This window comes from Tinamus guttatus, unplaced genomic scaffold (assembly GCF_059628265.1).
Source record: "Tinamus guttatus ecotype Peru unplaced genomic scaffold, ASM5962826v1 Tinamus_guttatus_pri_ptg000490l, whole genome shotgun sequence".
In the NCBI taxonomy this organism is placed as follows: domain Eukaryota; kingdom Metazoa; phylum Chordata; class Aves; order Tinamiformes; family Tinamidae; genus Tinamus; species Tinamus guttatus.
The window spans coordinates 747,394-775,022 of NW_028289024.1; the positions used below are offsets into that span (position 1 = coordinate 747,394).

Below are 27,629 nucleotides of genomic sequence, written 5' to 3' on the forward strand. Positions count from 1 at the left end.
GTGTTTTCACAAGAAATTCTGAGTCACAACTAATGTCTAGGGGATTTTCCAGACACTTTTCTGGTGGAATGTGTTTCAGAGCTACAGACTCGAAGTAGATCATCATCTTTACAGCTCTGACAGCAAAGCTCAACAAAGCCCCCAAACTTCTCTTTGCTTGGTTTCCTATCTGTTTCAGCTGCCTTTCTTCTAATTCTCTCAAAATGGGCATAGCACCCCAATGTGGCTCCTGAAGAGCTATGTTTTCTTGCTGCTATAAGCATGCAACAGCTTTGGATAGTCCCTGTTGAGGATGATTGCTCCCTCCATGTAGATGGCTTGGGGTACTCCCATCTATCACAAGAATCTCCTGTTTATCTTTCAGCAAGTAATTGCCCTTGTTTTAGCTGCTGCCTCACTGATGTTTCTGCCCTCGTTAGCAGTAGAAAAGCTGAAAAAATGCTGACCTGCAGAGATCTAGAAGCTCTTTACAGATGCTGATTCTCAAACTCATTTGTCCTGTTTCTATCTGCATACTCTTCCCAATTGTAGACCCATGCTGATGAGGTTTTCCATGCTGTTCATTGGCTGACCAGAATCAAAACGGTCATAGCTACCAGCAAGAGAAGCTGTTGTGCTTTGGGCGGCTGGTGAACACTTCCAAAGCCATGAGTGAAGCACAGACCAAAATGCTGCAAACAGACACAAGGGTGGATCTTGTCAAACTTCCCTTGTTCCCTCAGTGAACAAACACAGAAGTACCAAACCACCGAGCCCTGTGAAAGCTGGTTCCACGCGGGAGGGCGGCAGCACGTGACAACCACAGGTTTCTGTTCATCACCCTGTGGCTCTGCAGTTTGCATATTCTTTTTCACATAACACGGATGCGCAACGTGACCTCCGCGTGCCCTCGGTGGTCTCCGTTGTTTCACACTCTGTGGCTGAGTTTTATTCATTGGGTAACTAACCTCAAACCCTCTTTGCCTGACTGGGCTCGAATAAGTGTGCAAATATGGGTTTTGTTTTTTTGTTTTTTCCCCACATAATTGATGGGGAAAGGCTGGAAGTGATGGCTGAAAGTCACCCGTACATCACTGAGCGATGCGATGTGGCAACTTAGGTCTTTTTGTGCTGCCAGAGGAGCTATTTTGAAAGCCAGCTGGTGCCACTCATTCAGCAACTCGTCTAATTCTGTCACGTTTGGGCTGAAACTAGGCCGCAGATTTTTCAGTGAAGGGCGGGAATGTGATGGCCAAAAACCACAGTGTTAACTCGGTATCAGGTGTCGGGAGAGACTGGTACATTCCAGGTAACAGAGACCCAGCTTGGGTGTCTGTGATTCCTGTTGTGGCTGTTGCAGAGGTTTCTCCACACAGGTACAACATTATAGGGATGCCTTGGGACGCTCCGGGTGAATTCTGAGCTCAGCTCTGTGTGAGGAGCAGGGTCTCCAAATAATTGGGTTTGCAGTTGGGACCAGCTCATGTTCAGAAGGGACTTGTGAGCTACTATGGCTGTGTAGAGCCAAGCTGTGTGCGTCTGCCTTTGTGGCTCGAATAATTCTGTGTGTATATTAACCGTCCGTATGTTGTGGATGGTTGGTTGGTGCTTTTGGTTGCTTGGAAAAGAGGAGATTTGGAGAAGACCTTTGGGTTTGGCATCTAGCATCTATTCCTTTTATGCACATGATAAAACCTCTTCTTTCAGCAGGACTAAAGAACAAGCTCCTCCTCTACCTGAGGGATCAGAAATGGTAATTTTTTCTTTCCTCCTTCACCCGAAATAGACAAAATAAGTTAAATAAAGGCCACAAGCCTATTACTCAGTGGTTCTAGCATGTCACCCCGTTACTCAGTGGTCCTAGCACGACACAACTGATTGCTTAGCTATTCTGTTGAAGCATTTGGAAATGCAATGCTGTTGCATATCCAGCCTGATTTCATTCCCTGATTAAGCAAGCCACTTATGCTTAGGGGTTTGTAACAAGCTTGAGCATTCTCTAGTACCTGTGAGAGGAAGGGAAAAGTTATCTTTGTATCTACATGGGGAGAGGATTAACCGACAATGAAAAACAAGCTTTTGGATTTGTCCCGTCCTCTCAGTGCTCTGGGATGGAAGCTGGCTGGCTGCTGCTGTGTTTTGTTTTTTTCCTAGCTCAGCTGGTCTCTCTGGGAGGGAACAGGAGGAGTTCAGATTCCAGCTTTTTGACCTATTTGCATGCATAGAGATTCCCCTGGGGCAAATCACCAGCATTCCTGGAAAAAAGGAAAAAAAAAAAAAAAAAGTCTCAGAGTGGCTTTCCTCAGTCTTGATGTATAGCGTATGAAAACTTGCATATTGTGAAATCTGGAACTTTTTAATCCTTCCCACTTTGCGCACAGATTAAATTTAAGAGACTGGATACTAAGGAGAAAATACCATTCACCGGCATAGTCGGTTATGTTTGGATCCGAGTATCCATGTTAAACCAGGGTAGCTTCCCATGTTTTAAGACACCATCTCAGCCCAAGCTTCAGGGTGACCTGAAAGGGGGCATGTGAGAAGGGTTTGGTGGCTTTAGGGAACTCAAACTTTAATTCAGTAAGGAATCCTACCTCCTGAGAAGCTTAAAAGCGAGGCATTCCCACCTAAGCTAGTCATCCAGATGTCCTTTCCATAGTCCATGGTGAGATGCCCAAAACGTTTCTCCCCATGAAGGATAAAGCAAGTTTAGGCTTAGAGACATAACTTAAAAAGCAAATATTGCAACACAGGGAGACTGAATTTCACATATGGTTTGTGCAGATGAGGGTAGATGTGAAGAAACCTCAGGGTAGGTCACCAGGAGCTGGTTGACATCAGCTCTTCCTAGAGACAGTGCAAATATGCAAACCTAGTCCCATGGCCAGATGGTTGTGGCATAACCTACAGTCATATAGCTATTCACTCCTTAACTCCCAAAACTGCATGGCTGTGTGCAAATTGCCCATTTCAAATGGCCCGCACCTGAGAGTGGTGTTTCCACATTGAAACGTTCAGAAATCTGTGCTGCCAACTTAAATGTTTGTAGTATCGCACATTATACTCATCAGATTACTATTGTAACCATCGTTTTTGAGAATGCACTGTAACCAGGCTGAGAATAAATGTGGACAGAGCATTTGCAGTTCCCATTTGTTGTCTTGCTTTGCTACGTTGGAAGAATGTTGAGGGTTTTTATTTGTTGTTTTTTTTTTTCTCTGACCATAGTATTTTCACCACCTGAGCTTTTTCCATATTAGTCCATATTAGTTTCCTATGACATGCTATTAGCTGGTGTTCACTTCCTCTGATAGGTTTCTTTTGGAAGGTAGGGCTGGAGGGCAGGAGGAGGAAGTTACTGGGGTTTGTTCACATCATTGTGGTTTTGTTTTTTATTTTTATTTTTTCCCCCTCCCCCCCCCTCTTTTTTTTTTTATGCTGACACTTCCATTTTAGGCAAGCCCCAGCAGTTGTGACACACAACCAGGAGCACAGAGTCCTACACGGAAAGGAGAAACACCAGATCTCTGGAGGGTTGGGTGCTCTGGCATGGCTCTGCGGCTCCGTACCATGGCTTTTAATGCCAAAAGGTGCAGACTTGGGCACCGGGGCCAAAAACCGGTGAGCAAAATGGGAATAGACACGTTGCTTCACCAGTTGCTGCTTTGTACTTGAGCGATATTTTTTTCTGGAAGGACAGATCTGGCACTAGACAGGATTAAGGCACTTATCAAGCTTACGGTCTTACCAGTCATGTAGAAAGACATCACGGTCGACGTGAGAAATTCTTCATCTGGGAAACCAGGAAAACAAGGTTCTAGCTTCAGTGAACTTCTGTGACTCCATCTCATGTTGAGCTGCTGGGCTTCTGTTTCCTCGTGCAAAATTTATTTTGTTTTTTTTGGGGCAGCAAATGCAGCTCTCTTGGCGTGCTGTCCAAAGGGAAAAGCCTGAATGTTCTCACTGAGCTTTGAAACCACTGGTAGGTGGATATGCATGCAAGAAGTTTATATGTGTCTTTTTTGTTGTGTCCAGGACATGTGCACAGCTGAAGCAACTGCATCTTTGCTCCAAGCAGAAGAAACCTTCTCGGCATGCCTGGCACGGATAGATGCCCTCATCCTCAAGCCTTTGCTCCAGGCAGGTAGGTCAGAGAAGACTGTATTTTTTGTCTCTAACTCCTTACCATGAGTCACCTTGTTGGTACACCTGTGAAGAGAATTATAATTGAAAACTGAGGACTGGATGAGGACTTATTGCAGGCTGATTTACAGAAATAGATACGTAGAATTGCTTCATTTAAGACAGTGAGATCTTGAGGCCTCATGTGATCTTCCATGTAAGCCTAGGGCTCTGGTTCCTGTTGTTTTTAGAGGTTAATCTAGATTCTGACCAGTGTAAGTGAAAACATGTTTTGGGGAAGATCTCAAAATTTTCCTCTAGTGCTCGTGCTTGAGCTGAGACTTAGCCTGCAAGAATGGAAAGCAGAAGGTTTCAGCGTGGGCAGCCATACAGTTAGTTACAAGGACTCAACCCAAAATAATCACTTCCCTCCTCCCAGGGCTTATTTTCCTGTAAGACTGTGTGTGCTTCACTTTGGCAAGTTGGGTTGAGTGCTAGATCTGGGCAGTGCCTTCTGTGAGATTTCTTGGCATTTCAAAGCCTTGTTCCCACCTCTCCCCTCATGTCTTCCTCAAAGAGCCTCATGACCAGAAAGGAAAGGACAATTTTAAACTCTTACTTCTGCTGAATGATCGATTTCAAGCTCTCTGGAACTTCACAGAAGAAAATTACCGGATACTCAAACAAAAATGCAACACTTCTGAGTCATTCTGCATCCAAGACTTTTACACTGTCTGGAAAGGAGACCTGTTTCTCAGCCTCTACATTCAGTAAGTACAGAAGCATTTCAGACGAACATAAGGGGCCCAATTTACTGACTGTTTCTGCTAATTCTGGTAGGCTTGTGGAAAGCTGTTATGTTTAATTTGTTCAATCCTGTTCATTAGTCTTCAGTCACTAAGCAAGGAAGCAGTTGAATTCAGTGCATGGGGTAAATGCCACTGATTAAGGGATCTATGTAAGACCATCTAATAGGTAGTCTTTTTCTATCTGTTACTGTTTTTGGAAGAGGTGTTAAAGATGGGATTTTCTTTCTTTGAAAATATTTTTAGGCAGCTTAAAAAACCACAGGAGAAAGCGGCTAACAATTTGTGATTGGGGAAGTTAGAGCAAAAGCTCGGGCTGTGATCAGGAGCAGAAAGGCATGTACAAGGAGGCTTGGACTTAAACGGATGAGAAGAGGAAGATGTCAGCAGACATGGTTCATAAACCCATTTCTACAATGTTTGTTGCATTTTGGAAATGGGCCCGATAGTACATAATGGATAGACATGGATATACATATCCATGGTGTGGATAAAAAACATAACAGCCTCACCCCACAGTCGACTCAGATTTCAACTGACATAAAAGTGGAGCTAATCTGGAGGAGATCCCTTTTCCCCTCATCTTTGAAACAAAATGAAAACTTTTTTTTTTTTTTCCTCCTTTAAAACACTAAGAGCTGGGTCCTATCCGCTTCTGCTGATCCACTCTGTGTAGTCCTGATTTTACTATGTCTCATATTTATTGGAGTGACAGGAGCAAGCAAAGACTTTCTTTAAGATTCTGAAAATCAGCAATAAATAGATAAGCCTGCTAGATGTAGTAAATAATTGATTTGGACAGAATACGTGACATGCAAAATCACTATTGGAAGAAGGCATGATATTTGCTGACAAAATATGGCTCGATCTCCCTCTAGTGTGAGACAAAATACATTGACATGAAACACATTGCCTAAGATTTATCAACAATAATAATGACTTGATGCTTCTGTTTCAAGCAGAAGAAATTCATCCATCCGATGCTGGTAAGCTCAGCCTTTGGAGATTTCTTTTCCAGGGTAATTGCACAAGATTACTTCTACTTGCACTAAACAGCAGGAAGATTTAGACTTTCTGTAATGAAGCTAATGTAAACAGTCAATGACACAGTTAAACTGCAGAGATGGTGCAAACAGAGGGCACAGTAGCTACCCCCTTTGCAAAGGCTGAGCTGGCCATGTTTTCAAAAGACTTTGCTCCTGCTATTACTTAAATCTTGTATATTTGCACCTCTAACTGTTCACACTTGTTTTTTTTTAAAACAGGTATTTTGTCACGTTTGCAAATTATGTTGTAGTCTACGGCTTTGAACATGCTACAAAGAGCAAAAGGTCAGTGGTCTGAAAAATACTTATTTAGCAGCTGGCACGAATACAGTAATGTTGTGGGCAGGAAAGAGATTCCAAAAGTGCAAACATCAAGCTGGTCTGGGAGTCTGAGCCTGGCAGGAGGGAATGATCTGCAGGGAAAATGTGGGTTAAGGCACTAGGACAGAATAAGCAGCACTGAGCACTGCCCTGGTCATCATTTCAGCCAACTGCTGCTTCTCTGAACTAGCTTTTCCTGCATTCTGCCAAGCCCCTGGATCAGGTGTTGAAAAGTTTTCCCTGCAGTTCTCTTTCCCTCTCTTTCCATCCATGCACAACTTAAATATTTTGTTGGGAGTTAAGCTCACAGCCTACCTATGTTGCAGGCTACATAAATCCACTGAGCAAAACATGTGCAAGGAAGGGGAATGGGGCTCTGGGGTGTGTGCATGGCAGATATTGTAGAGCTAATCTTATGTGGAAGAGTTCCCACAGTAAAGGGCCATGCCTGCTTATTGATTATGTAGCTCTCTGTTTTCTCTAAGAATCAGAAACCCCAAGGTGAAGTCTTCCAGGTTTGCTCTTTAGTGAGGTATATGTGACTTCTTGTGGATACTAAGAGAGTGACCTTGAACCTATGGCCAGTGTATGTCAATGCAAAAGTCTGTGAGCTGGTCACGATTTAGGCTTGGAAAGAGATACACTTGGCACTTCTACCTGAGCTTATCCTGGTGCCTCATTTCGTAGTTGATGATAGGCACCTCTGGAACCTGATTCACCCATTTGCCCATTTCTCTGCCCTGCCTATAAGGGAATCCTGAAGTGCCCAGCTCAGATGGACGTTCCCAAGGCCTGTGTTTGGTCCGATGGAGCTTATCCGCATGGTCACATGCTTTGCTGTAGAGAAACTGAGCCCAGGATGACAGTGGCTGGGGCAGTGTTGTAGTTCTGCCTTGCTGCAAAGCAGAGCCTGGCTGCTGCTGAAGTGTGCAGCATCCCTGAGCCACCTTCTTACAAGCTCTCCAAAACCTGGTGTGCACCTCTGCATTAAGAATAGGAGCAAAATTGGGTTTTACTTTGCCATTTTTAGCTGAGTGTGGTTGTGTCAACAGCTCTTTCCCTTCTTGAAGTCTTTCTGTTGGTTTGCTCAGAGGAATACCAAACCTTCTGAACAGGCTAACAATTGTATGGAAATAGCTTTTCTGTATAAGAAATTTCCACTGCTTGTCCCATATGTGGTCAGAGTCTCATGGTTCATTTTTCAGCAACTGAAGGGATGAGCTGGAGATGAGTAGATTTGCAGCCACTCTGAGTCACTCTTCTGGTGTGCAAACAGTTATGGAAGTCATGCTATATTCTGCATATCTGATGGTGTAATTCCTATTTGCAAAGGGCTGTGGGTCAGAGCCTGAGTGGATAGAGCTTGTTTGACTTCACTGCCTTGTTTCTATGTATTTGGTGTGCAAATATGTTTGCACAACTCTGTGTTGCTCTCTGAGGTCTTTCTATACTATGTCAGGCAGGGAGGTAGCCTCTCACATTTGCAGAGGTGTAGGAATCTGCATTAAAACTAGTTAGTGAACCTTTTTCTTGATTTGCAATCTTGCAGTGAAGCCTGGAAGCACCATAAGACAGTGCTGAAGCAATTCCTCACAGACTTCACCTCTGAGTCCTCCATGTCTCTGGCCTTGTACACTGTACTTCACAAGCCAATCCGGGATCACGTTGAGCGATATGTGCTGCTCCTTACCAAGCTGAACGAGGCTGTGAAAGAGGTAAGAGGCTATATATGATGTTGCCTGAGTGGGTCAACTTAGTATCTGCTGCAGAGCTGTGGGGCATTATGGTGGTGAATGAAGCAGCTGCCCTCTTGCAGAACTTGGTGCACACCTGTAGATTGAAAATACTTCTGGACTGAGGGAAAGTTTGGATTTATGTAGCCCCTCTAGGCTAAATGCAGATATATTGGCAGCTCCTTCCCTCTCTGAGGATTTGGAGCTGCTGAGGCTATTCTCCAACTTAGCCCAGAGAGTGGAAGTCCTGCACAGCCATGCCTGAAGCGTTTCTCAAGTCCTGCTTTCCTTTTTTAGGGCCCTGAAAAGGACTTAGTTACCAGTGCTATCAAGGAGTATGTGAAGCTTGAGTCCTTCATCAGCCAAGTCCTGGATGAGGCTTGTTTTACCAAGGCCTTATGGAAATCCCTGGGCTACAAATTCACGGTGAGTCAGAGATAGAGGTGGTGGCTTGGTAGTAGGGGTGGTCTTTGGTGGTCTTGTATTTCTGCTTACTCAGTAGTGGGAAATTGTATATGGATCAAGCATTTGGGACTTGATTTGGTTGCTGTTGGGTGGCTGTTGCACAGTTTGGAAGCCTTGGACAAACCTTCTGGTTACTAATGCTTTAGAAGTTGAGCCTGCTGTCACTGTTCTCTGTGTTCTCCCCAAACCTCTGTAGGGTCTTGAGTTGCACACGCTTTTTCAGATCCTGATGTTTCTTTGGGAATGCAAGAGCTGTCTGCCTTCTCTAGCTCTGTGTTTCCCTCCACAGGACATGCTCTGTGTTCCCGAAAGGCGGCTGCTGGAAGACAGCAAAAATCTTCCCATTTCTGCCAGCACGAATCGATCGGACCGAATTCTGCTCTTTGATGATGTCCTTGTGCTAATTCAGGCAAGTTTTGAACCTTTCAGGGTGTTTGGAAGGACAGCATAGATGAACGATGCTGAAAGTAAGAATTGTTTAATGCTGAAACTGCAGCAAAGCTTGGCTGTTTGCAAAATCCTTTCTCAGATTCTTGCACCTCTGGTTTCTGCTAGAGAATAAGAGAAGAATTCCCAGTAAAGTAGGAAAAGGAGAACACCCATATAGCCTTTTCCCCAGTAAAAACTTATGATCCAATGACCACAGCACTTTTCCAATAACCCATGCCCACTCCTGCACAGGAATCTGCTGATTTGTTCTTGTGCATTCAAAGGGTCCTGAGTTAAAAATGGGAGCTGGAGCTCATGGTGCAGGTGTTCTTGGGGCTGTTTCAGGAATTTGTGGCCTGGGTGTGGAACAGACAGGGAGCGTCCATGTATGTGAACAGCTAGATAAATAATATGTGTTCAACGCTGTTGTACAGCGTGTATTAACTGAGCCCAACTCGGCTTGCTCTGCCTGACAGCTCCTTCATGCTGTAGTGCTCTCGACAGGAGCTAGTCACCCCAGGCTCCCTTTTGGTTAGAGGGGAGAAAAAGGCACTTTCTGGGTGCGGTTCCTGTGCTGTGTTTTGGATGGCTGCACTTAGGATGAGTTGAATCATGTCCTTGGCTCTGTTGACTAGAGCAGGAACTGAGGATAACCAGCTCACATGGAGATATCTGCATTGTAGTCATCTCTGTTCAGTCAACGGTTACCGCCCACTATATCTCATCCGCTGCTAGGACTGTTATTAAAGCTTGTGGAGGCGTAACTGGACTGGTATGGACCTGGCTAGCTTGGTCTGTGGAAAGGGGACTGAAAAAGAGGACTGTAGAATTGAGGATTTGAATCTTCTTACCCCCTTCCCGCAGATCATGGTGAGCTCTGAGGTTCTTACTAGTCCCTGAGCTTGTTCAACCACATCCTTGCAGATAGCAGTGCTATAGTGTAGACATTAGGTATTTAGACACAGATGGGAGATGTAACCTTAAATGTAATCTTTACCTAATATTCCAAATACTTTAATTTATTCTGTTTGCTGTGCTATTGCTTAAAACGGAGATTCCTGAAATCTTGTAATCTGGGGCCTTTGCATGGAAGTGGCATTTGAAGTCCAGATCCAAGTCAAATCTTAAGCAAAAGGCCTCCTGGGTACCAGGAATCAGGTACCCCTGCAATCAGGAATAAATTCTTTTAGAGATATGTCATCTAAAAGGGAGTATAGGAACAGAAACATATAGCTGTGGCTTTAAGGACCATCACTTAAAAGTGTTAATCTAAGAACTTACTTCCTTCTCTTGCATTCGTTCAAGAAGGAAGTCTTGAGCTCTGTCATCATTGTGTGATACAGGTGTGCAGACCCCAGAGGAGGGAATTTGAACTGCTGTGATATTCACATCAATAACAAGAATATCTTCTCCCTTTCTGGTTCTCTAGGGGAACAGCTTTCAGAGTTTTGATCTGAAGCTTGTATGGGTAGACAAAAGCTGGAGGGAGAAGTCGGCTCCTGGAGTGTAAGTAAAATGCTTCCACTGGAGGAAAAAGTGTTCAGCTTGACTGTGGAACCTACAGACTGACTCAAATCCTTGCTTCATCTCCTTTCCACTAGCAAAGGGAGTTGGTCCTGAGATATTGGTCATCACTCTGCCTCTCAGATGGGATTGCAGTAGCTCAAACTTGCATTGCTTATGTTTGCTGTCATCTTGAAATCAATCAGTAATAAAATGCTTTTGGCTGCACATCTAAGGAACTAAATTGAGTTGATTAGTTAAGTACTTTTCAAAAGAAAATAAAATATTGTGAAAGTATCATTAGCTGCCTCTGAAGAGGAATAAGAGGAGCAGCAACAGCTGCTTGACCATGAAACTTATTTTTTCATAGTCTCTAATGTCCTTTGCTTTCCAGGTATGTCCTCCGCATTATTACACCAGAAGAAACATTCTTTCTGACTGCAAAAGATCCTCAGATGAAGGTTGGTTGTAGTCAGGGCTTTGCTGTTTCTCCTGCAAAGCCATGTACTATACACTGAGATGGGTTTATGGCACAGAGGTGTAGCCCCATTTTAGGGTAGAAACATTGGCTACTGAATGGAAGCTAAAATCCTATGTAAACATCAGGATTTTAGCTTCCTGATCATACAATAATGGCTTTGCATCTGCTTAAATTAAGACCTTTTCCTCTCTGATTTGGCAGAGGTGGCTTGGACAGTCCATGGTAGATGAATGATATCGTGACTCTGAAAGTTGTCTGCTCTGGGCACTTCACAGCTGGATGCTGTGAAGCCACACCAGTATGGTCCTGTGTCAAGGGCTAGTGATTATGGGCATCAGGCCTAACTGCCTTGGGAGTTTGGTGCCTTTTTGCAATATCCAGTTTGCAGGACCCAGGCTAATTCCTCCTACTGGTGCTGTAGATTTGCACCAACACAGCTGGTTGAACAGCACAAAGTAGGGGAGAACCCAACCTCGTGCTGCTTCTTCTGGAACGTCTCCTCTTGGGCCCCCGTGGCTTTTTTCACATGTTGCTCCTTCACTCCTCCTCTTCCTCAGGCTGTTTGGCAGTGGAAGTTGAACCAAGCCATCCGCCAGGCTCTCAACGGGAAACGTGATTTCCCCCTGTGGGGCAAGACTGGGGAAGGCACCGAGCCTCCGTCCTGCCGCTTCTTCAGCTACGTCTTCAAGCTGGAGGGCAAGTTCAAGAGCGCAACCTACGAGGGCGAATGGCACTGGGGAAAGCCACATGGCAAGTAAGGAGCCCTTCTTACCTCCTTCCTGAGCAAGAATACACAAGGATGGCCCAGCTCTTTCTATACAGTGCTGCCTGGATCCTGGTGGTGTAGATCCAGATTCAGGAGTATTTGTGAGCATGGGGTGCTCCGTGCTGGGTTGAGGGCTTGGACCACAGACTGTAGACAGGCAACTGCACTGGGTGTGCCAAGCCACCTGCTTCCTGCCTGACTTGTTTCCCCTGGGGAAACATCTCCTTGTTTTTAGGGCTTTCTCAAAGTATGAGTCCAACGTGTGACCTATCGTATCGTGTCTGTCTTGGTAGCAGTACTGGATTATAGAGTAAATTTTGGAGGTTCTCTCTAATAATGTGGTAATGATCACACTGAAGACATTGCATTTAGCTGTACCTGTAATTAGACTTAAGATAATGTTGAACATCAGGATCTTAGCCTGAGGCATAACATCTTACCCTCTGGATGACAAATAAATAAATAACTTTGCTTGCTAATGAGGGAAAAGCTTTCTCCTGTTCTATCAAAAATTATTTTAATATCCAAACCTTTATCAAAGGAAGAATTGTGAATGAATGAATATAGTCTAGTACACAAAAGTTCCTTATATGCAATATTGGGGAGCATTAGACCTATTTGCTAAATCCAACTGTTCAACCCAATTTTATGGATGAATTCTGACAAAAGGGCGTGGCTTGTAATTTAAGTTTAAATAGCCCTAGTAAGGCCCCTTCGCGTAAGTAGAGCATAGTCTCTCTATTCTGCAGAAGCCAGAAATATGAGTGATTTCTTCAGACAGCAACACGTGGTCTGGGGGTTTTCCTGGGTTTTATTTTTTTACTTCAATAGTATGTAGAGACTTGGTTTGAAAGAATCTTCTTAAAATATTCAGAGTACCCAGAATCCAGAAAAACTTAATAGTGAATATTCTGTGGAAGAGCTTGTGCTTGATTTTACTTCACAATCACATAAAATAAGCATAAAATAGGTGTTTGGGCAGAGATTTTTCTGGGCAGTTATCACAGCTACCTAGTTCACACCAGTAGTGTGAATTGTGGCTCTCCAACAACTGCTTCTTCATTCTTCGCCTTCTTCCTCACTCCTGTTGATGCCTTGAAGTGGAAGTAGATCAACTTTGCTGACAAGCAGCTTAAACCATCTCCATGACTGGAGCAGGCATTTTCCTCTGGCTAGCTCTCCTTTGCTTTGCATTCATAATAGCAAAGTAAATTGAGATGCATAAGTCTGCTTAATTGGATCTGACTGCTTCCCTATATCCTAATAACAAAAGCCAGTCTCTTGGCCCTTTATCTGTTTTGTGTGGGTGTTTAAAGCAACAAGGTTGGCAAAAGTCATTCTGATGCGTCACAGTTTTGGTTCTGCACTGGTTAGTGTTGTCTTTTGCTAGGGAATGTGTAGGGAGCCGCCTGCATCTGTACTGATGCAAGGGTTAAAACTGCAAGTGGGTGCAGGTGGAAGGGGAGACAGGGAGGAGAAAAATACCCATTCACAAGCAGACATGTCCATGCATGACCATCCATGTTTGACCATCGCGTTGACCATCCCAGTCTCATTGTTGCACCATTGCCTTGTGTTATCATGTCTACAACCCACATACAAAACTCATGGGAAGATATGAGCTATTTAGGTTAATGGTCACCTCTTTTGTTTTCAGAAAGCCTGGTATAAGAAAGTCCCGGGTGAGGCTGTAATTAATTGGTCTGCGGGGCTGTGCACTGCTGAAATTTTGGAGGGCTAAATCAAGCACTGTGATGTAGTTACAAAACAATCGTATTCATTGTTCTAAATCAATGAGCCAGCAAAACTGCAAAATGCTTTTGAGATATGTGAATTTGGAAGAAGATTCTATAAGCTTATTCCTTGACATGAAAACCTGGTGGTATTAAACACTTAACAGCGGATTCAAGGTTCCAGTGATGCCTGGAGACCTTTTCTGCCTCTGTCCCCTAAGGAAACGTCTTGCCATGAGTAATCCCTGGGTTGTGCCTCTGAGTGTCTCCTGATGTTGGAACTGCAGCTGTTGCTGGCATTCTCCCCATGTAATGCTTGCCTCCAATTGCAGGGGGACACTGAAATGGCCTGATGGTCGGAACCACGTTGGAGACTTCAAAGAAGGGTTGGAGCATGGGTAAGCCTTAAAAAGATGTTTCTTGCTTTCAAAGTACAATAATGAATGGTTCTCACTAGAGGTAAAGTGATATTTTATAGTGTGGTGGTTCTAGTGTGGAATCCATCTCGCTTGAGCAAGGCTGCTTCTAGCTCAGCTAGTTTGTTCCCTTCGCAGTCAATGGAGAGAAATATTCACTGTTACCGTCCAATTCATCTAACCTATTTTAAATGTGTGCTTTAGGCTGAGTGTGGACTAGAATGTCTGGATTGCTACAGCAAAGTGAGCAGGCTCAGATGATCTTTTCAGATGGAGAATTTTGTCAGATGAGTCTAATCCCTAATCTCTAAATCTGGGTGAATTTATTGACGTGAAATGTCTTAAAGTTATTTGGGGGTAACTTTTAAAAAATGGCAATTGCTTTGGTGGTCTAATTCAGCCCCTAAACTAGGGAAGGGGAAGAGAAGAAAAAAGAATCACTGCAAATAGTTCTATAGAAAAATGCTATGCAGCTCACAAGAAGGTGAGCCAGAACAAGCTCTTCCTTGGAGCAAGTCAGTAGACATCTGGGAATCATTTTGGGGATAGAGCTGACCTTAGGTGCAAAAATCTGTTTGGGAATGTGGAAGGCCCTTTCTTTTCATGCTTCTTCAACTGCAATCAAGTTGCCTTTCCTGTGCCTGTCTCTGTGCTGACTTCTGCTGTATGCACTGCCTAGGTTTGGAATATGCCTTGTCCCACGTCGATCCGAAGACCGGTACGACTGCTACAAGTGCCACTGGTCCCAGGGCAAGATGAGAGGCTATGGAATCTGTGAGTAAGTAAAGCATGAGGATGGACTCTGGCAGGAGGGAGGTATCACCTGCTTGGAGGGTGAAACAGTCCCACCACACTGGGGAAAGCCCAATTAGAGCAAAAAGCAGAAGGTAACTCAGGTTCCAGGAGCTCGTGGTTTTGCTTTTGGCCTTTCCTGGTTTTGCTTTGGAGATGGGCAGGATGGTTTTGTCAGAAGCCCCGAGTATTCTCAACCTCAGAGTACTAAGACCTTCTCTACAAGCTGGAAGCATTGTAGGTGTCTTACGCACAAGCCTCTATGCCCTGTAGGTGAGGACACAGTTTTGCATTTGTGCTCGTACTTGTAGAGCAGAGAGTGCATCGTCCAGCTCTTGGTGGAGGGCAGCTCTCCCTGCCTCCTGGCTGGCCACGTTGTTCAAACCAAACCTGGTGCAGAGTAGCTCCCCTAGTGATAGATAGTTAGGGCTCTTAATTACTCTGGAGGATTCAACATTACTCTGGAGGATTCAACTCATCTAGAACTGCTGAAGTTGGGCTGCTTCTCCCACTTTGCTTGAATTTGGTTTTCTTGCTCACTCAAATTCTGAGATTAAACATAGAGTTTAAGACATACAGTCCAGGATTTTCTTATTTACTCATTGAAATGTTCCTGGAAACACCTTTATTTGTGCACTTGTGTTTCAAAGTGCTCTTGGGAATTTGGAGGAAGCCGCATGTGTGCAGAAATGCACTGTGGGATTATTCTGGTGTCCCAGGCTTAGCCTCTTTCTCCTGCCTGTTTAGAAGGCCAGAAGCTGCAGTTGAGGCCTGTTTGGCAGGTTGTAGACACAAACAGATTTCATTTGCAGCCTACGGGGTTAGCTGGACATAGCAGTCTCATTTGGTTTATGCAACAGCGAATATGTCTTGTCTCATCTTTGATTAGCTCACACGTGGCTTGGATTCAACTGTGTTGGCAAATGCAAACACTCCTCTATCCATCATTACCATGCTCTTGCTGAGCCAGCTGTGGCAAAGCACACAACCCAGTTCCTTACTGCAGTTCCTTATCATGGGCATAGGCCCTGGTCATTCCCAATTACACGTTGTGCTCCATAATTATGAATCAAACACAGAGTATGGGACATGTATAGAAATCTGTTGGGAACACTGAGCCTATTGAGCAACGCTTGATACATGTTGATTGCTTATAGGCAATACCCTGTGTAGCTGTTGGGGTTCAGGATACTTCATCACACAATGACCTAAGCCAGGAGAGCAAATGTTAACAGAGCAAGGAAGAGCTGAAGGATCACCCTTTAAATGCCCTTTGTAAAGTGTAAAATATCTGTGTGTTATTCAAATTATAGCTTCTGGGGCTGTTGGTGCTATGTAATATGTTTATATTTTAAGGAGACTGGTAATGTCAGGAACCATAAGAACACAGAGGAGGTAAGAGGAGCTGAAGGGTTGCACTTACACTAGTGTCTCTGGTATCAGATGTGAGAGTGGGTCAGTAATTATCAATGACAGCTCTGCTTACCATAAGCTCTTTCTCTGCTCGAGAGATCTAGGGCTAGCACAGACAGAGCTCTGGGGAGCTCTTCCCAGGTGGGTGATGTCAGGAGAAAGGGTTGTAGAAGGTGAGCACAGGAAGGTCTGGCTTGATCTGATCTCCTCTCTCTCTGGATAAACCAACGGTCATCGAGACCCATCTGGCAAGAGGTCAAGAACTGAGTTACCTCTCCCAAAGTAATTGCAACTGTTAATTAAGAGGCTTTTCAGGCTTCTAATTGATGTGTCATATGATAATGTTGAAAGTAATGTGTGGAGTGGCCAACTCAAGTGGTGCATATTTTTAGTGGGGAATGACCACAGGCTCCAGAGCTATCAGTCAAATACTTTTAATATTTAATATTTATATTGAATATTTAATATTTAACAGGCAGATGAACCCAATCTAATCATCTTCCTGACTTCCTGCTCTGATAGGATCTGTCCAATAGGCAAAGTCTTAAATTCCATCTGTGTCTGCAGGTATGGTAATGAGATGGTCTACAAAGGCTACTTCAAAGATGATATGCGGCAAGGGTTTGGGATTCTGGAGAACCCTTCAGCTGATCATCCATTTAGATACACTGGACAATGGGAAAATGACAAGAAGAATGGATATGGAGTCTGGGACGACAAAGATAGGTAAAAGGGGTATGGATCAGAGCTGGCTTGAGGCACCTGGTAGTCTTGCCTGCCTCTATTTGGAGGGAAAGACTCCTGCATCGTTGGGGGGCATTTGGTTGGAACAGGAAGGAGATGTTCAGATTGTTGTAGGGGTTTGAAATCCTGGGGAAGCATTACCTGAACTGGGTTTGTGAAGTAAGTGCTACATGGAGCATTTTATTGACTAAAGTTCATCTCAGAAGCTGATATGTAAAATCAAATAAGATGCGTTAAAACAGAGCAAAACCTTAAATCCTTTTCTGTTGAATTCCAGAGGGGAGAGGTACATAGGGACGTGGCATGATGATCACAAACATGGGCAAGGCATTGTAGTGACCCAGTCAGGAATCTGCTATCAGAGGACATTCCATGCTGGTAAAATGGTGGTGAGTACTCATTTTCAATGCACTTTCTATATCAGTGGGACATGAAGTTCCCCACCAAGGGCAAGATAAGGTTGAAAAGTAGAAAGCAAGGCTTAGGCATTGATGTTTATTGCAAAAATGCTTTTTGAAGAACAAGATCTAAATTAAATCATATGCTTCTTAGCACCTGATGGAGCCCTTTTGTGCAGTTAGGAACTGGACACGAGACTGTCACTTTTCCTTGTTTGTGCATGTTTATAGGTTTGGTTGTTGAACCATTAGGTCACAGTTACTAAGTGGATCTCCTGTGCTGGTGTATTATGGCACTAAATCTGCCTTGGAGATCATCAAGTCTTTGCCTTGCCCAGGTGGACTTAATGATGTCAAGTCTGTTCTCCAGACAAATTAAAGTTGATATGTTGGTGTGGAAAGCAATAGGTATTGGCATGGTTAGAGCTGGCTGGGGAATAAAAGGATTTATTTTCATGAAAAAATACATGATTTAAAACAAAACAAAAAAACACCTCTCACCCTATGCAAAATTAGGACAAAGTGGTTACCATGGAAACTTTATCAGAAGGGGTTTCCATAAAAATTCCGTTTGTGGAGGACCAAAATAAAGCTCTCTCTTGACTTGCCAGCTGCTGAAGGCTCCTTTAACTTCACAAGGCTTCTGGGTAGAGAGCAGTTGCTTTTAGCTTTCCTAGTGGAAAATTGGTATGGCCAAAATGCTTCCCTTAGAAACCTTTTATTGTTGCCAGAGAGGGCACTTTCCATCAAGAAAACTATTCCAGAGGAAAATGTCTTAGAGCTCTAAAAGTGACTGCATTTTCTGGCTGATATAGTTGCATTTGAACCTTCAGACCTGAATCTCAGGCCAAGCCTCCACAAGAAGCATCTTCCCTGTTGATATAAAGTACCCTATGTCTGCTCTTCATCGTGGCACTCTTCCTCTGCAATGTCTACTGTAAGCAGCTGTGGGAGATGAGAAGTAATGGAGTAATTTTGACGAGTGATTCAGTGCAGCTCATTAAGACCAGGTTGACTACACAAAAAAAGAGATTCTACGTAGCAGCTCGCTTCCTCTTTTCTGTTATTCATCTTGCAAAAAATGACACAATTGGCTAGAGTCACCAAAAGGTCATAGGGGAAGGCCACTAGTTTGATCTGTATGGTGTTCTTGGTGACTCCTGTTTTAGCAGGAACCTGTGTTTAGTTTCTTTTTCTAGGGAAATAAATGTAGTAATATTCTTCTATAAAACTGCCTGATTGCCCAGTACTACTATTCCGTGCAATGACACCTAATCAGTTATCTGTAGAGCACCTCTGTGCTTTTGTCTTGAGCGTTGCTGATGATAAGTTTAAATTGCAAAAAGGTTTTCAGAGTCTGTACCTCATAAATCACTCCCGTTGCTCTTTCTAGATGGGTCAGAGTAGGTTGGAAGTCCATGTCATGCTTAAAATTTGTGCTTTCAAACATAGGGTTCTGGGATTCTACTCTTGGAAGATGACTCTGTCTATGAAGGAAACTTCATGGAAGATCTAACATTTGTTGGAAAGGTGAGTGTTTCTTTCACCTCAGCTGTTCTGTACCACCACTAGCTTTCCAGAAGGCTGAGGGATTCTTCTTCAAAGTTCATGTCCTTTCCCTTCAATTTCTCTTGATCCTCTGGAAAAAAGAAAGTGTTTGTCTTCCTGTTAAGGTTGCACCTGAGAGATTTCAAGTAGCAGGGAAGTGAGGGCTTTGGGCATTGCTTTGATTTTTAAGAGTTTTTGTTTGTTTTGTCAGGGGGATGGCAAGACTTTGCAGCTACGGTTTGGGATGTTTTTATGTTCATAAAACAATATTGCAGCCTTTGTAGTGGCTTTGAGCATGGCGAAACAATGCATAAAGTAAATTGAATTGCAGTACCAGTGCTGTGCTAACGTAACTAAGATGTTAACATAGCTGCCTTATCTGAAAGGCTTAATTTTGCAATGTGGCCATTGCACTGGCATGCTGAACATTTTGAAGTTATCTTTAACAGAAATACTTGGTCAAGGTGCTTACAAATTTCCCTGCAACAGAGCACACTAGTCCTCCACCTCGTTACAGAAATCCATGGCAATTCTGACAGGAAGTGTGTGGTTAAATCAAACTGAGCAGATGTCAAGATAGGTACTCGATGATGGTTAAGGATTGCAAATAATGCAAGTGAGCACTGTCATTTAGTCATTTAGGAGGAAGAGTTTGTTGTAATTTTAAGCCGGAAGACTTAGGGCAGATTTTGCAGAGACTGACTGAAGAGCTTTGATACATCCTCCTCCAAAATTAATGTTTACTTTGAGTAATTAGTTTAGAAAAATCTGTTCTTTATCTAAAACTATGGTGCCTCCTGCTATTAGCAATATGAGTTTAAGGCTCGTGTTCTAAGCCAGACTAGTTGCAATATTTGGCTTGGGAAGTAATTTAATTAAAACCTTTTAAGTTTGAATCAAGCTACTGCATGCCTTCTCCCATATTTGCCCCAGAGAATTTAGGGTTATTCTTGGTAGCAGCAAGCTCTTGAAAACTTTTATGGTGAATATCAAATGTTTCCTTCTACCTGTGAGGCCAAACTTGCATGTGGTTTTAACCAATAGAGGAAAAACACAGGAGAAATAGAAGCTTTATATGCTCGTTCCAGGTTAAAAATAACTGTCTACAAATTTAATCCAGAGATTTTTATAATGCAAAAAGGATTTTGAAAACTTGTTGAAAAGCATAGTGTAAATGTAATTTATATTTCTGGGTACTTACTGGATGGCTGTCCCTCTCCAGAATCCTGTATATGCCAATTAATAGCTAGTATTTTGACCCGTTGCCTCCAGTGATTCCTACCTGAATGATTTTTGATTTGCTTCAGATGCTGAAAATGTAGAGCTTGGTCCTGGAAATCGTTCTGTTTCAGGTGATGGCTCTGTGAAAAGTGAGATCTCAGTCCAGCCTGTTTCCTCTCGTTAATGAGATCTTGGCAAAATAACCCTTTATTTCTGTTGCAGGGAAAGCTGTCATTTGCCAATGGCTTCATTCTGGAGGGAACCTTTACTAACAAATCGGGCCAAGGCCTTCAGACTCAAGGCATCCTGAACACATCAAATGAGCAGCTGGATGACAGGATAACCAAAGTGTGAGCAACAGCAGCTGATTTCCTGGGTTTTGGCTTGTATGTTGAGAGGACCTAGAGAAAACTTGGATCAGCCCCTAAAGGGATAAAAGCAGACCTTGTGTGAAGGAGCTGATCTGAAATACTAATAAATAGCAGGAGAAGAGGAAAGACAGCAGCGTGGTCAGGCTCTTAAAGACTTCTTCTTTAGAAACATCTGTAAGGGGAACAAAAAAGCTGTGATCGGTTCAGCCACAAAGCTTCAGGTTGTGGATGCTGCATGCCCCAAAGTACTTTGGTGCCAGGATAATAAGCTTCAATTGGCTTTTGATGCCAGTTAGGTACTGCTAAATTTCTCTGCTCCCATAGTTTTTGTGTTGATATCTCTGTATATTAACACAACTTTTCATACCTGAATGTGAAGACAGAGAAAATAGAGGCAGGGGGTAGAAAAGCCTAATGTAATGTCATGTTGTGCAGTCAGCTGGGCCTTGCGGAGTTCCCAGTAGAGAAGAGATGGAAGGGAATCTACGACCAATTCCTGGAGTTCATCCATTCTGGCTGCAAAGAGGAAACAGAGGAGTCTTTCACAGGCTTCCACATCCAAACAAGCAAGGAGCTGCGGAAGTCCCAGGAATACCTCTTCTGCCAAAGGTAATTATTGCATGCTGCTGTCGAGAGAGAGGAGTCCATTGGTATGGAGAGTGGTGTGCATTTGCCTTGCATTTGAATTATGAATTTGTGCATTTTCCAGGTATGGAAGGTGATAATAGCTGTCATTATCTAAATTTATGGATAGCTGAGATTTTTCTATTTAAAACATACTTTTCAGGGGAGCAGAGTAGAACTCATTTGTTCCAAGAGTCTTATTTCCCCTTCGTATCCACTTGCAATACCAACTGGAAATTATCCAAATATTTTACTGCATTTTTAAAAATCATCTTAATTGTTTATAGCCTATAAATGAGACTTCATTCTGAATAAAGCTAAATTCAGCTAAAGCTAAAGCTTCATGGTAGGAAAGGCTAGTCTGAATGTGGATAGTAGAATTACATGTGGGTGGAAGGTAGGAAGAACAGTCTGAGGAAAGGGATAACTCCTTTCTCATCTCTCATCTTTTCAGAGGGGCTGAGGATGCATCCTGGAAGACAGAAGATATTCTTGAAGAGCTAGTTCAGCACCAGGATCTGGCATCACTACACTGTTATTTAGATAAGGTAAGGGTTGAACATCCCAAGGATCCACCTCTGTCCACCAGACATGGATGTACATCCTCTTGCTTGCTGTTGCTTGCTGCAAAACAGCCAATGACTGAGTCTTGCCTTCTCTACATTACATGTGCTGTACTTGAGAGGAAAGGAGATTATCTTTCTTAGAGACTCATTTTGTGCACAGCAAATAATGACAAAGCTTCAGTCTTGGCTTCCTGTGTGCCAGGGAATAAACAGCTGCCAGAGATATTTAACAAAATTCTACGCAGTCTTGGTGGCTGGTTTGCACTCAGCCATTCCCTGAGTTACTCTTGGTTATCTCTTGGATATGGCAACTTTATATAACACAGCTGTTTCTACTAAGGCCATTTAAGCCCAATAATGAGAGGAGGATGGGGTTTTGGCATCAAAAATAGACGAAGATTATAGCTGATTACCACTAGACTTGTCCTCCTCTGCAGGCAACAGACATATGAGTTGCCTTTAAGTGTTCTTCTCTGTTAATGGCAAGGGCTGACTTGCAAAACTTCATTTTTCCTTCTCTGTTGTGCAGGCACTGAAGTCTTCTCTGCACCCACTGGGAAAGCTGCTGAGGGCCTTGATGATCGCTTTTCAGGCAACATATTCTGGGATTGGGGCCAACAGACACTTGCTGACTATGGCTCAGGAGGAAGTCAAATACTACGCAAAGAAAATATGGGAGTTTTACCAGTAAGTTGAGCATGTTCGGCGCTTGCAAGAGATGTGAGTCTGGAGGACTTGTGAAGTAGGCTGGTGGGATCATTTCTTAAGGTGCAAGGGCTGCTTTATTTCACACCATATTTCTTGGGAGACTTGCTGCAGAACTGTGCTAAATAAAAGATATATTTGCACTAACTAAGCTCATTTAGAGCATAAGTACAGGTGAGGGGCAGGAGGCCTTTGCACAGTGCTATTCTGTGCTCTACAGATACAGATATAGTGTCTGTTTGAAAGCTTGCTTCATATCTCCAAACCTTGCAGGTGTGGTGTGGGGAGGGAAAGGCACCTTATCTGCTGTGGCCCTAAGTTTCCTCGGCTGATATTTCTGCACCAAAAAAAGCAATACTCCCTCTATTTTAAGGCTAAACACCTTTGGCTTGGAAATACCAAGATATCTCTTAGCTATCTTTGTAGAGCAGAGACTTGTTTTAATTAGGGGAATTCTAAACATCCTCTAATGTTATTGGAAGAGAGAATTGGCTCGTATGCCAGGTCCTGAAAGCTCACCTCCTTTGCATGGGAATACCAGGAGCTGATGCTCAATGAGAATGAGTTATGACTACCAGAGTAACCACTCTTCCCTTTAGAAATGAGAGATTCTTCAAAACACTCATGCATTTCTGGAAGCTTCTGCCGCTGACAGAGAATACCCTCAAATAGTGAAACATGCTTTGCTAAAGTATGACTTCTGGAGCTAGAGATAATGTATAACGCTCTACTAATCCTGGGCTTTGATGCAGAAGAAAATAAGAAGCCTCCAAACCAAAATATACTTGCAAATTTCTATCAACTTTACTTTTCTAAAGCTAAATAAAGGGGGGAACTAAATGATGCTTCTGCTTGTTTTCCAGGGGCTTGCTCTGTCTGGCACTGGAACAGAAAGGCCAACTGCCCACAAAGTGTGTGGATGGAGAGGTGAAGTAGGTGTTACCACAGGCTTTTTAATTTTAAGCTGCTTGGGCCTATAGCGTGCTTCTGAATTACATTCAGTGCTGAACTGTTCATATTTGTCAGGAGCTGTCTGTACAACTTGTTGGTATCCTTGAATAGGAAAGGAGGGATAACTGTGGAAGACCTAGTTTAGGGGGGTTGGGTTGGGTAATTTGCAGCCATTCAAGGGTTTGAAATGGTAAATAGCTGGAAAAGGGCTCGGTCTGATTTCATTTGCACTTCTCCATGTAAGAAATACCTACCCTACTGAAAGAATTCAGCAAGAACAGTTGGAAAAAGGTCTCTGGTGCTCCAGGTTTCTCCCAGTGGTCAGGAGACTTAGATGTAGGTAGCACTATTGGAAAAACAGTGGAACAGTGTCCTGTTCTACAATTTCAGATGTGTTTGTATTTTCAACCTGTGGACATACACAAGAGTGTCATAGGGCTCATTACCAACCATGACCCTGAACTCAAGAAGAGGAGGTGGGGGAACAGGTCAACCTTGCAATCTCAAAGCTGGCTTTTCCACTGTGTCCTGTGTGGCCCCTGCTTTTGGAAATATCAAGGTTAAAGACATCACGGTATGACACTGCTTCATTTCTCTCTGCTCTAGCGACCAGAAGGCATGCAGTATAGTCCTGCCTCTGATCCTGCCATGCTTCTACCCCGAGCTCTTCATGCTCTACATGCTCTATCATGAAAGAGAAGATGATCTCTACTGCCAAGGGATCGTGGACCTAAGTCTGTTTCCTGACATCAAGCTGCTAGAGTTTCTGGATGTGCAGAAGTGAGTTGCTTTTTTCATCTGTGGATGCATGCCTTATGATGGGAAGCTGGCAACCAGGGAGAGCTCTGATGTCAGGGCAGGGATGTTATAACATTTTAATTCTTCAGCACATGCCATGTCAGCTGCGGAGCTGAGATTTTTCACAGCCTGCAGGACAAAATCTTGCCATGGAGCACCTGCAATACTGTGCCTGGAAGTTCATCACCAAGTAGTGGAAAGATGCTATTATGTTTGTTGGTTTTTATTTTTTTTTTGCCTCCTTTTCCTTTACTAAAATTCTTCTTGACTAATTCACAAAACACTGATTTGTTCCAGCTCAAGAGCAATCAGGTAAAGATTATTAGTGTTCCTATAGGCTGCCGTTTGCTGCAACAGTTGTGGGTGCTCAGCCTGAAGAGAGGGAGAAAGTTCTGGAGCCAGATATCTCCTTCACCCATTCCTGCAGTGAGATCCATCTCTGGGTGTGATATGCAAGGGCTTTATGGCTTGAACTCGAGGCATGTGGTGCTTTCCAGCATAATCTAATCCATAGCTCTAGGGCTTGAGCAGGCTCCAGGAGATCTGGAGTCTGTAGTCAGTTTGGCTCAGTCTAGATTCAGTGAGATGAATTGCACCTGAAAGTAGCTCAACATCCACTGATTATTAGAGGAGCATTTGTGAGTGAAATGAATCCTGTGCTCAGGCTGATGAGCCTGAAATGTTACCTTGCTATGGGAAAGATTAATAACAGGAGAAAACTCAGCCTTGAGCACCTACGTGGCTCTTCACGTCATCTTGAATGAGAAGAAAAAATAGTTAAGAGTGGAATTAAGACTTAAATGCCTTTTAAATCTTCTCTCTAATCTCCTTTCAGACATTTATGGCCTCTAAAAGATCTCACCCTGACAACTAACCAGGTAAGAAATAGTCTTAAAAGCTAGCCTTGGGAGCTTGTGTTGGTGATGGAGCTGCACCTAAATTACTCAAGGGGTACCAGCAACTACAGATGGGCACAAGGGACTCGGAAAAGCTAAACAAGGTGTTACTGATGGTCCTGAAATATGTAATCCTGTCGTCCTTCCAGAGGCGCTCCCTTGTCAAGGACAAGTGTTTCCTGTCTGCTACCGAGTGCCTGCAGAAGCTGATGTAAGTCCCTTTCCATAAACTCCTATTGACAGTCGGAACTAATGGGGATTTCCTGCGTTCTGGGAAATGATGGAACTTTACACCTTTTTACAAGTTTAAATTGCAAGTTTAAACAAGCTTGTAAAGACATATAAAGATTTTTTTTTGTTGTTTTTTTTGAATAATAACTTCTACAGAGAGAAATATTTTGCCCCAGGAAAGTCAGGACTATGTCTAGTGTGGGTTAGCCAACTTACACGGAGATAACAGTGGAGCAAAGCAGAGTACATTTAGTGTGAAGCTCTGCTTTGAAGTTTCTTGGTACCGGCTGCTTGGCCTCTGCAGTAGGAGCATCTCTTACTTGGCTCTTTCCCACTCACAGCACCACGGTGGATCCCCGGGAAAAGCTGGTGATCCTTCAGAAGACGTATGAGGAGATAGAGAGCACGGTGTCCCGCGTGGTTGAGAAGGACTACAAGCTCCCCATGGATGACCTGCTGCCGCTGCTGATGTATGTGGTCTCCCGAGCGAAGTAAGTGAAAAGTTTTCATTTCCCATTCCCACTGCCGTGTGGGGTCCTGCTTGGAGAAAAGCCAGCCGTGTTTCCAGGCAAAATGGCTTTCGTGAAAACCTAGGGGCTGCGTTTGAACACGCTTCTCCTAACAGTGTCCTCCAAGGAGAGATGTGGAAGGCGTTTCAGCAGGAGTGGTTGCCTTTAATGGTTGGATTCTTCTCCTTGCTGCCCTTCCTGCAGGGACAAGGCGTATTCATTCCCTTGCGGAGGAAACAAGAGCCATAGTAAAGGCGTTTGGATTGTTTTTTCCCTTGTCTGAAGAGTGGAGTGGATGGAGCTTGACTCATTACTGATTTCCAATTTAAAGGAAATCAGTCTCTCTCTTTGTAACCTATAGAGAAAACCCTTACTTTGCATTCAAAAATTATTGTTCATTTTGGAGACTGGTTGAGCACCTAGTAATGAGATTCTTCCTGTGTAGGCATGGCTGGAAAGGTAGCACATGTCTGCAGAGAGCGGCTGTGTCTGTGCTGCTGTCTCTGGAACTTGCAGCAACCTGCTTACATGCAATAAAGTGAAACTGTGTCTATTTTTTTTCTGGCAAATCTGACTCAAAGTCCTTGACTGGCTTTTTGCATGTCTCTGGTGCCCAAAAAAGGTGAAGTGGTGAAACCTGAGGCCTGGGCTCAAAATCTAGAAGCGTTTTTTGTGTGTATGGCACTGCTATTGGGTAGATACTGCATTTTATGTTAGGTTATGGTTATGTTTATCTCCACTGTAGATGATGGGGGAGGGCCATGAGTATGTAAAATGGAGGATTTAAAATTTTCTTATGAAAATTTCCAAATATATTTGCGGAGATTCGGTCATACAGGATATCAGGAGGATGGACTTCCAGATTCATGCTTCCACCTCTCCATAATCCGGTTTCAAATGCACTGCCACAATGGCTGGTGCCCAGAGATGTGTTAAATGGGTTGTGACTGCTTTTTTTTTTTTTTTCTAGAATACAGCACTTGGGAGCTGAAATCCATCTGATCAGAGACTTGATGGACCCCACCAATCAAGGAGGACTCTATGATTTTCTGCTAACAGCACTGGAGGTAAGGGAAAATTTGACGGTGACAGTTCCAAGACACAGTAGGAAAAACTTAAAATAGTAGAAGGGAGGGCAAAAAAAAAAAGTTCTTTGTCCAAAGATATTGTGGGATTTCATTCCTGGAGAGAAGAGACCACCAGTAATACAATGGGGAAGCTCAAAGGCAGTGAGGTCTATCTGATTCTCCTGAGCAGGAATTCCAATGTCAGTATGAGACTGGAAACTATCTAATACACAAAACGAAAGGATTTTTTGCAGTCAAAATTGTCCGGCCTACAAGAACTTTCAGAGGGGACCAGGCTTTCTGTGAGGGATCCAGGCAGATAGAACAGAAAGTTGTAACCTAAAGTGCTTTTGGAAATTGCAAGGATATGGCAATATTTTGCTGATGTAGCAAAAGTAGTATAGAGACACTGATGTTCTTTAGCCCCATTTAATATTAGAAGGGTGTTTGCAGGCCTAACGCAGAAGGTTATTTTCCTCCTAGCCCATAGACCGTGCTCATCACTAACTTGCAAAGTGCAGATTCAGTTTTCTGCCCAGCCCAGGTGCGAGGCGGTGGAATTCCACTAGACGTGCAGGAAACCAAATTTGGGCACAAACCCTTTTCCTTAACGAGCTGTTCTGTTCCTTGCCCAGTCGTGCTATGAACACATTCAGAGGATGCGTCTCCATCAGAGGGAGAACTGCCACGGGACTCACAGCCCCTGAGCGGGAGCCCGGCGGGTCCCGTCTCCCTCCTGCACTTTGCTGACCAGACGCTGGTGGATGAAGAAGCAACCGAGTCGCTACCGTCTTGGTTGTCCTTTTGGAAAGGAAAAATGACTGTGTTTCAGATGAGGGTTTCTGTGTTATTGTGGGAGCATGTGCTAGTCCCTGCCAAAATTCTCCTGCAGAAATTCTTCCCTTGGTGAACTTAGACCTACTATTTTATTTTTATTTTTGTTTTTTTAATTTTTTTTATTTTTGATTTTATTTTTGATTTTAATTTTTGATTTT

General features: G+C 43.5%; 1 protein-coding gene across 1 annotated transcript; it reads left to right on the forward strand.

Moving 5' to 3' along the window:
- The first annotated feature begins 3,409 nt into the window (after window positions 1-3,409).
- On the forward strand, window positions 3,410-27,406 carry ALS2CL (ALS2 C-terminal like). Its single transcript, XM_088533283.1, has 26 exons — window positions 3,410-3,600; window positions 4,015-4,123; window positions 4,679-4,871; window positions 6,173-6,238; window positions 7,824-7,989; window positions 8,305-8,433; window positions 8,762-8,881; window positions 10,331-10,407; window positions 10,799-10,865; window positions 11,443-11,639; window positions 13,717-13,782; window positions 14,480-14,578; window positions 16,573-16,731; window positions 17,027-17,138; window positions 18,600-18,677; window positions 20,139-20,266; window positions 20,723-20,896; window positions 21,366-21,459; window positions 22,007-22,164; window positions 23,046-23,114; window positions 23,740-23,913; window positions 24,767-24,809; window positions 24,977-25,038; window positions 25,400-25,549; window positions 26,538-26,634; window positions 27,270-27,406. The coding sequence occupies exons 1-26, from the start codon at window positions 3,529-3,531 to the stop codon at window positions 27,339-27,341; spliced, it is 2,931 nt and encodes a 976-aa protein (XP_088389409.1). The 5' UTR covers window positions 3,410-3,528; the 3' UTR covers window positions 27,342-27,406.
- The last annotated feature ends 223 nt before the right edge of the window (window positions 27,407-27,629 follow it).

Excerpts from the sequence above, each read along its gene's own strand:
- ALS2CL (XM_088533283.1), top strand. The coding sequence starts at position 3,529 with ATGGCTCTGCGGCTCCGTACCATGGCTTTTAATGCCAAAAGGTGCAGA. Across the intron at positions 17,139-18,599 it reads TCCATGCTGGTAAAATGGTG|GGTTCTGGGATTCTACTCTT; the intron begins GTGAGTACTCAT and ends TTTCAAACATAG. Across the intron at positions 25,039-25,399 it reads GAGTGCCTGCAGAAGCTGAT|CACCACGGTGGATCCCCGGG; the intron begins GTAAGTCCCTTT and ends TCCCACTCACAG.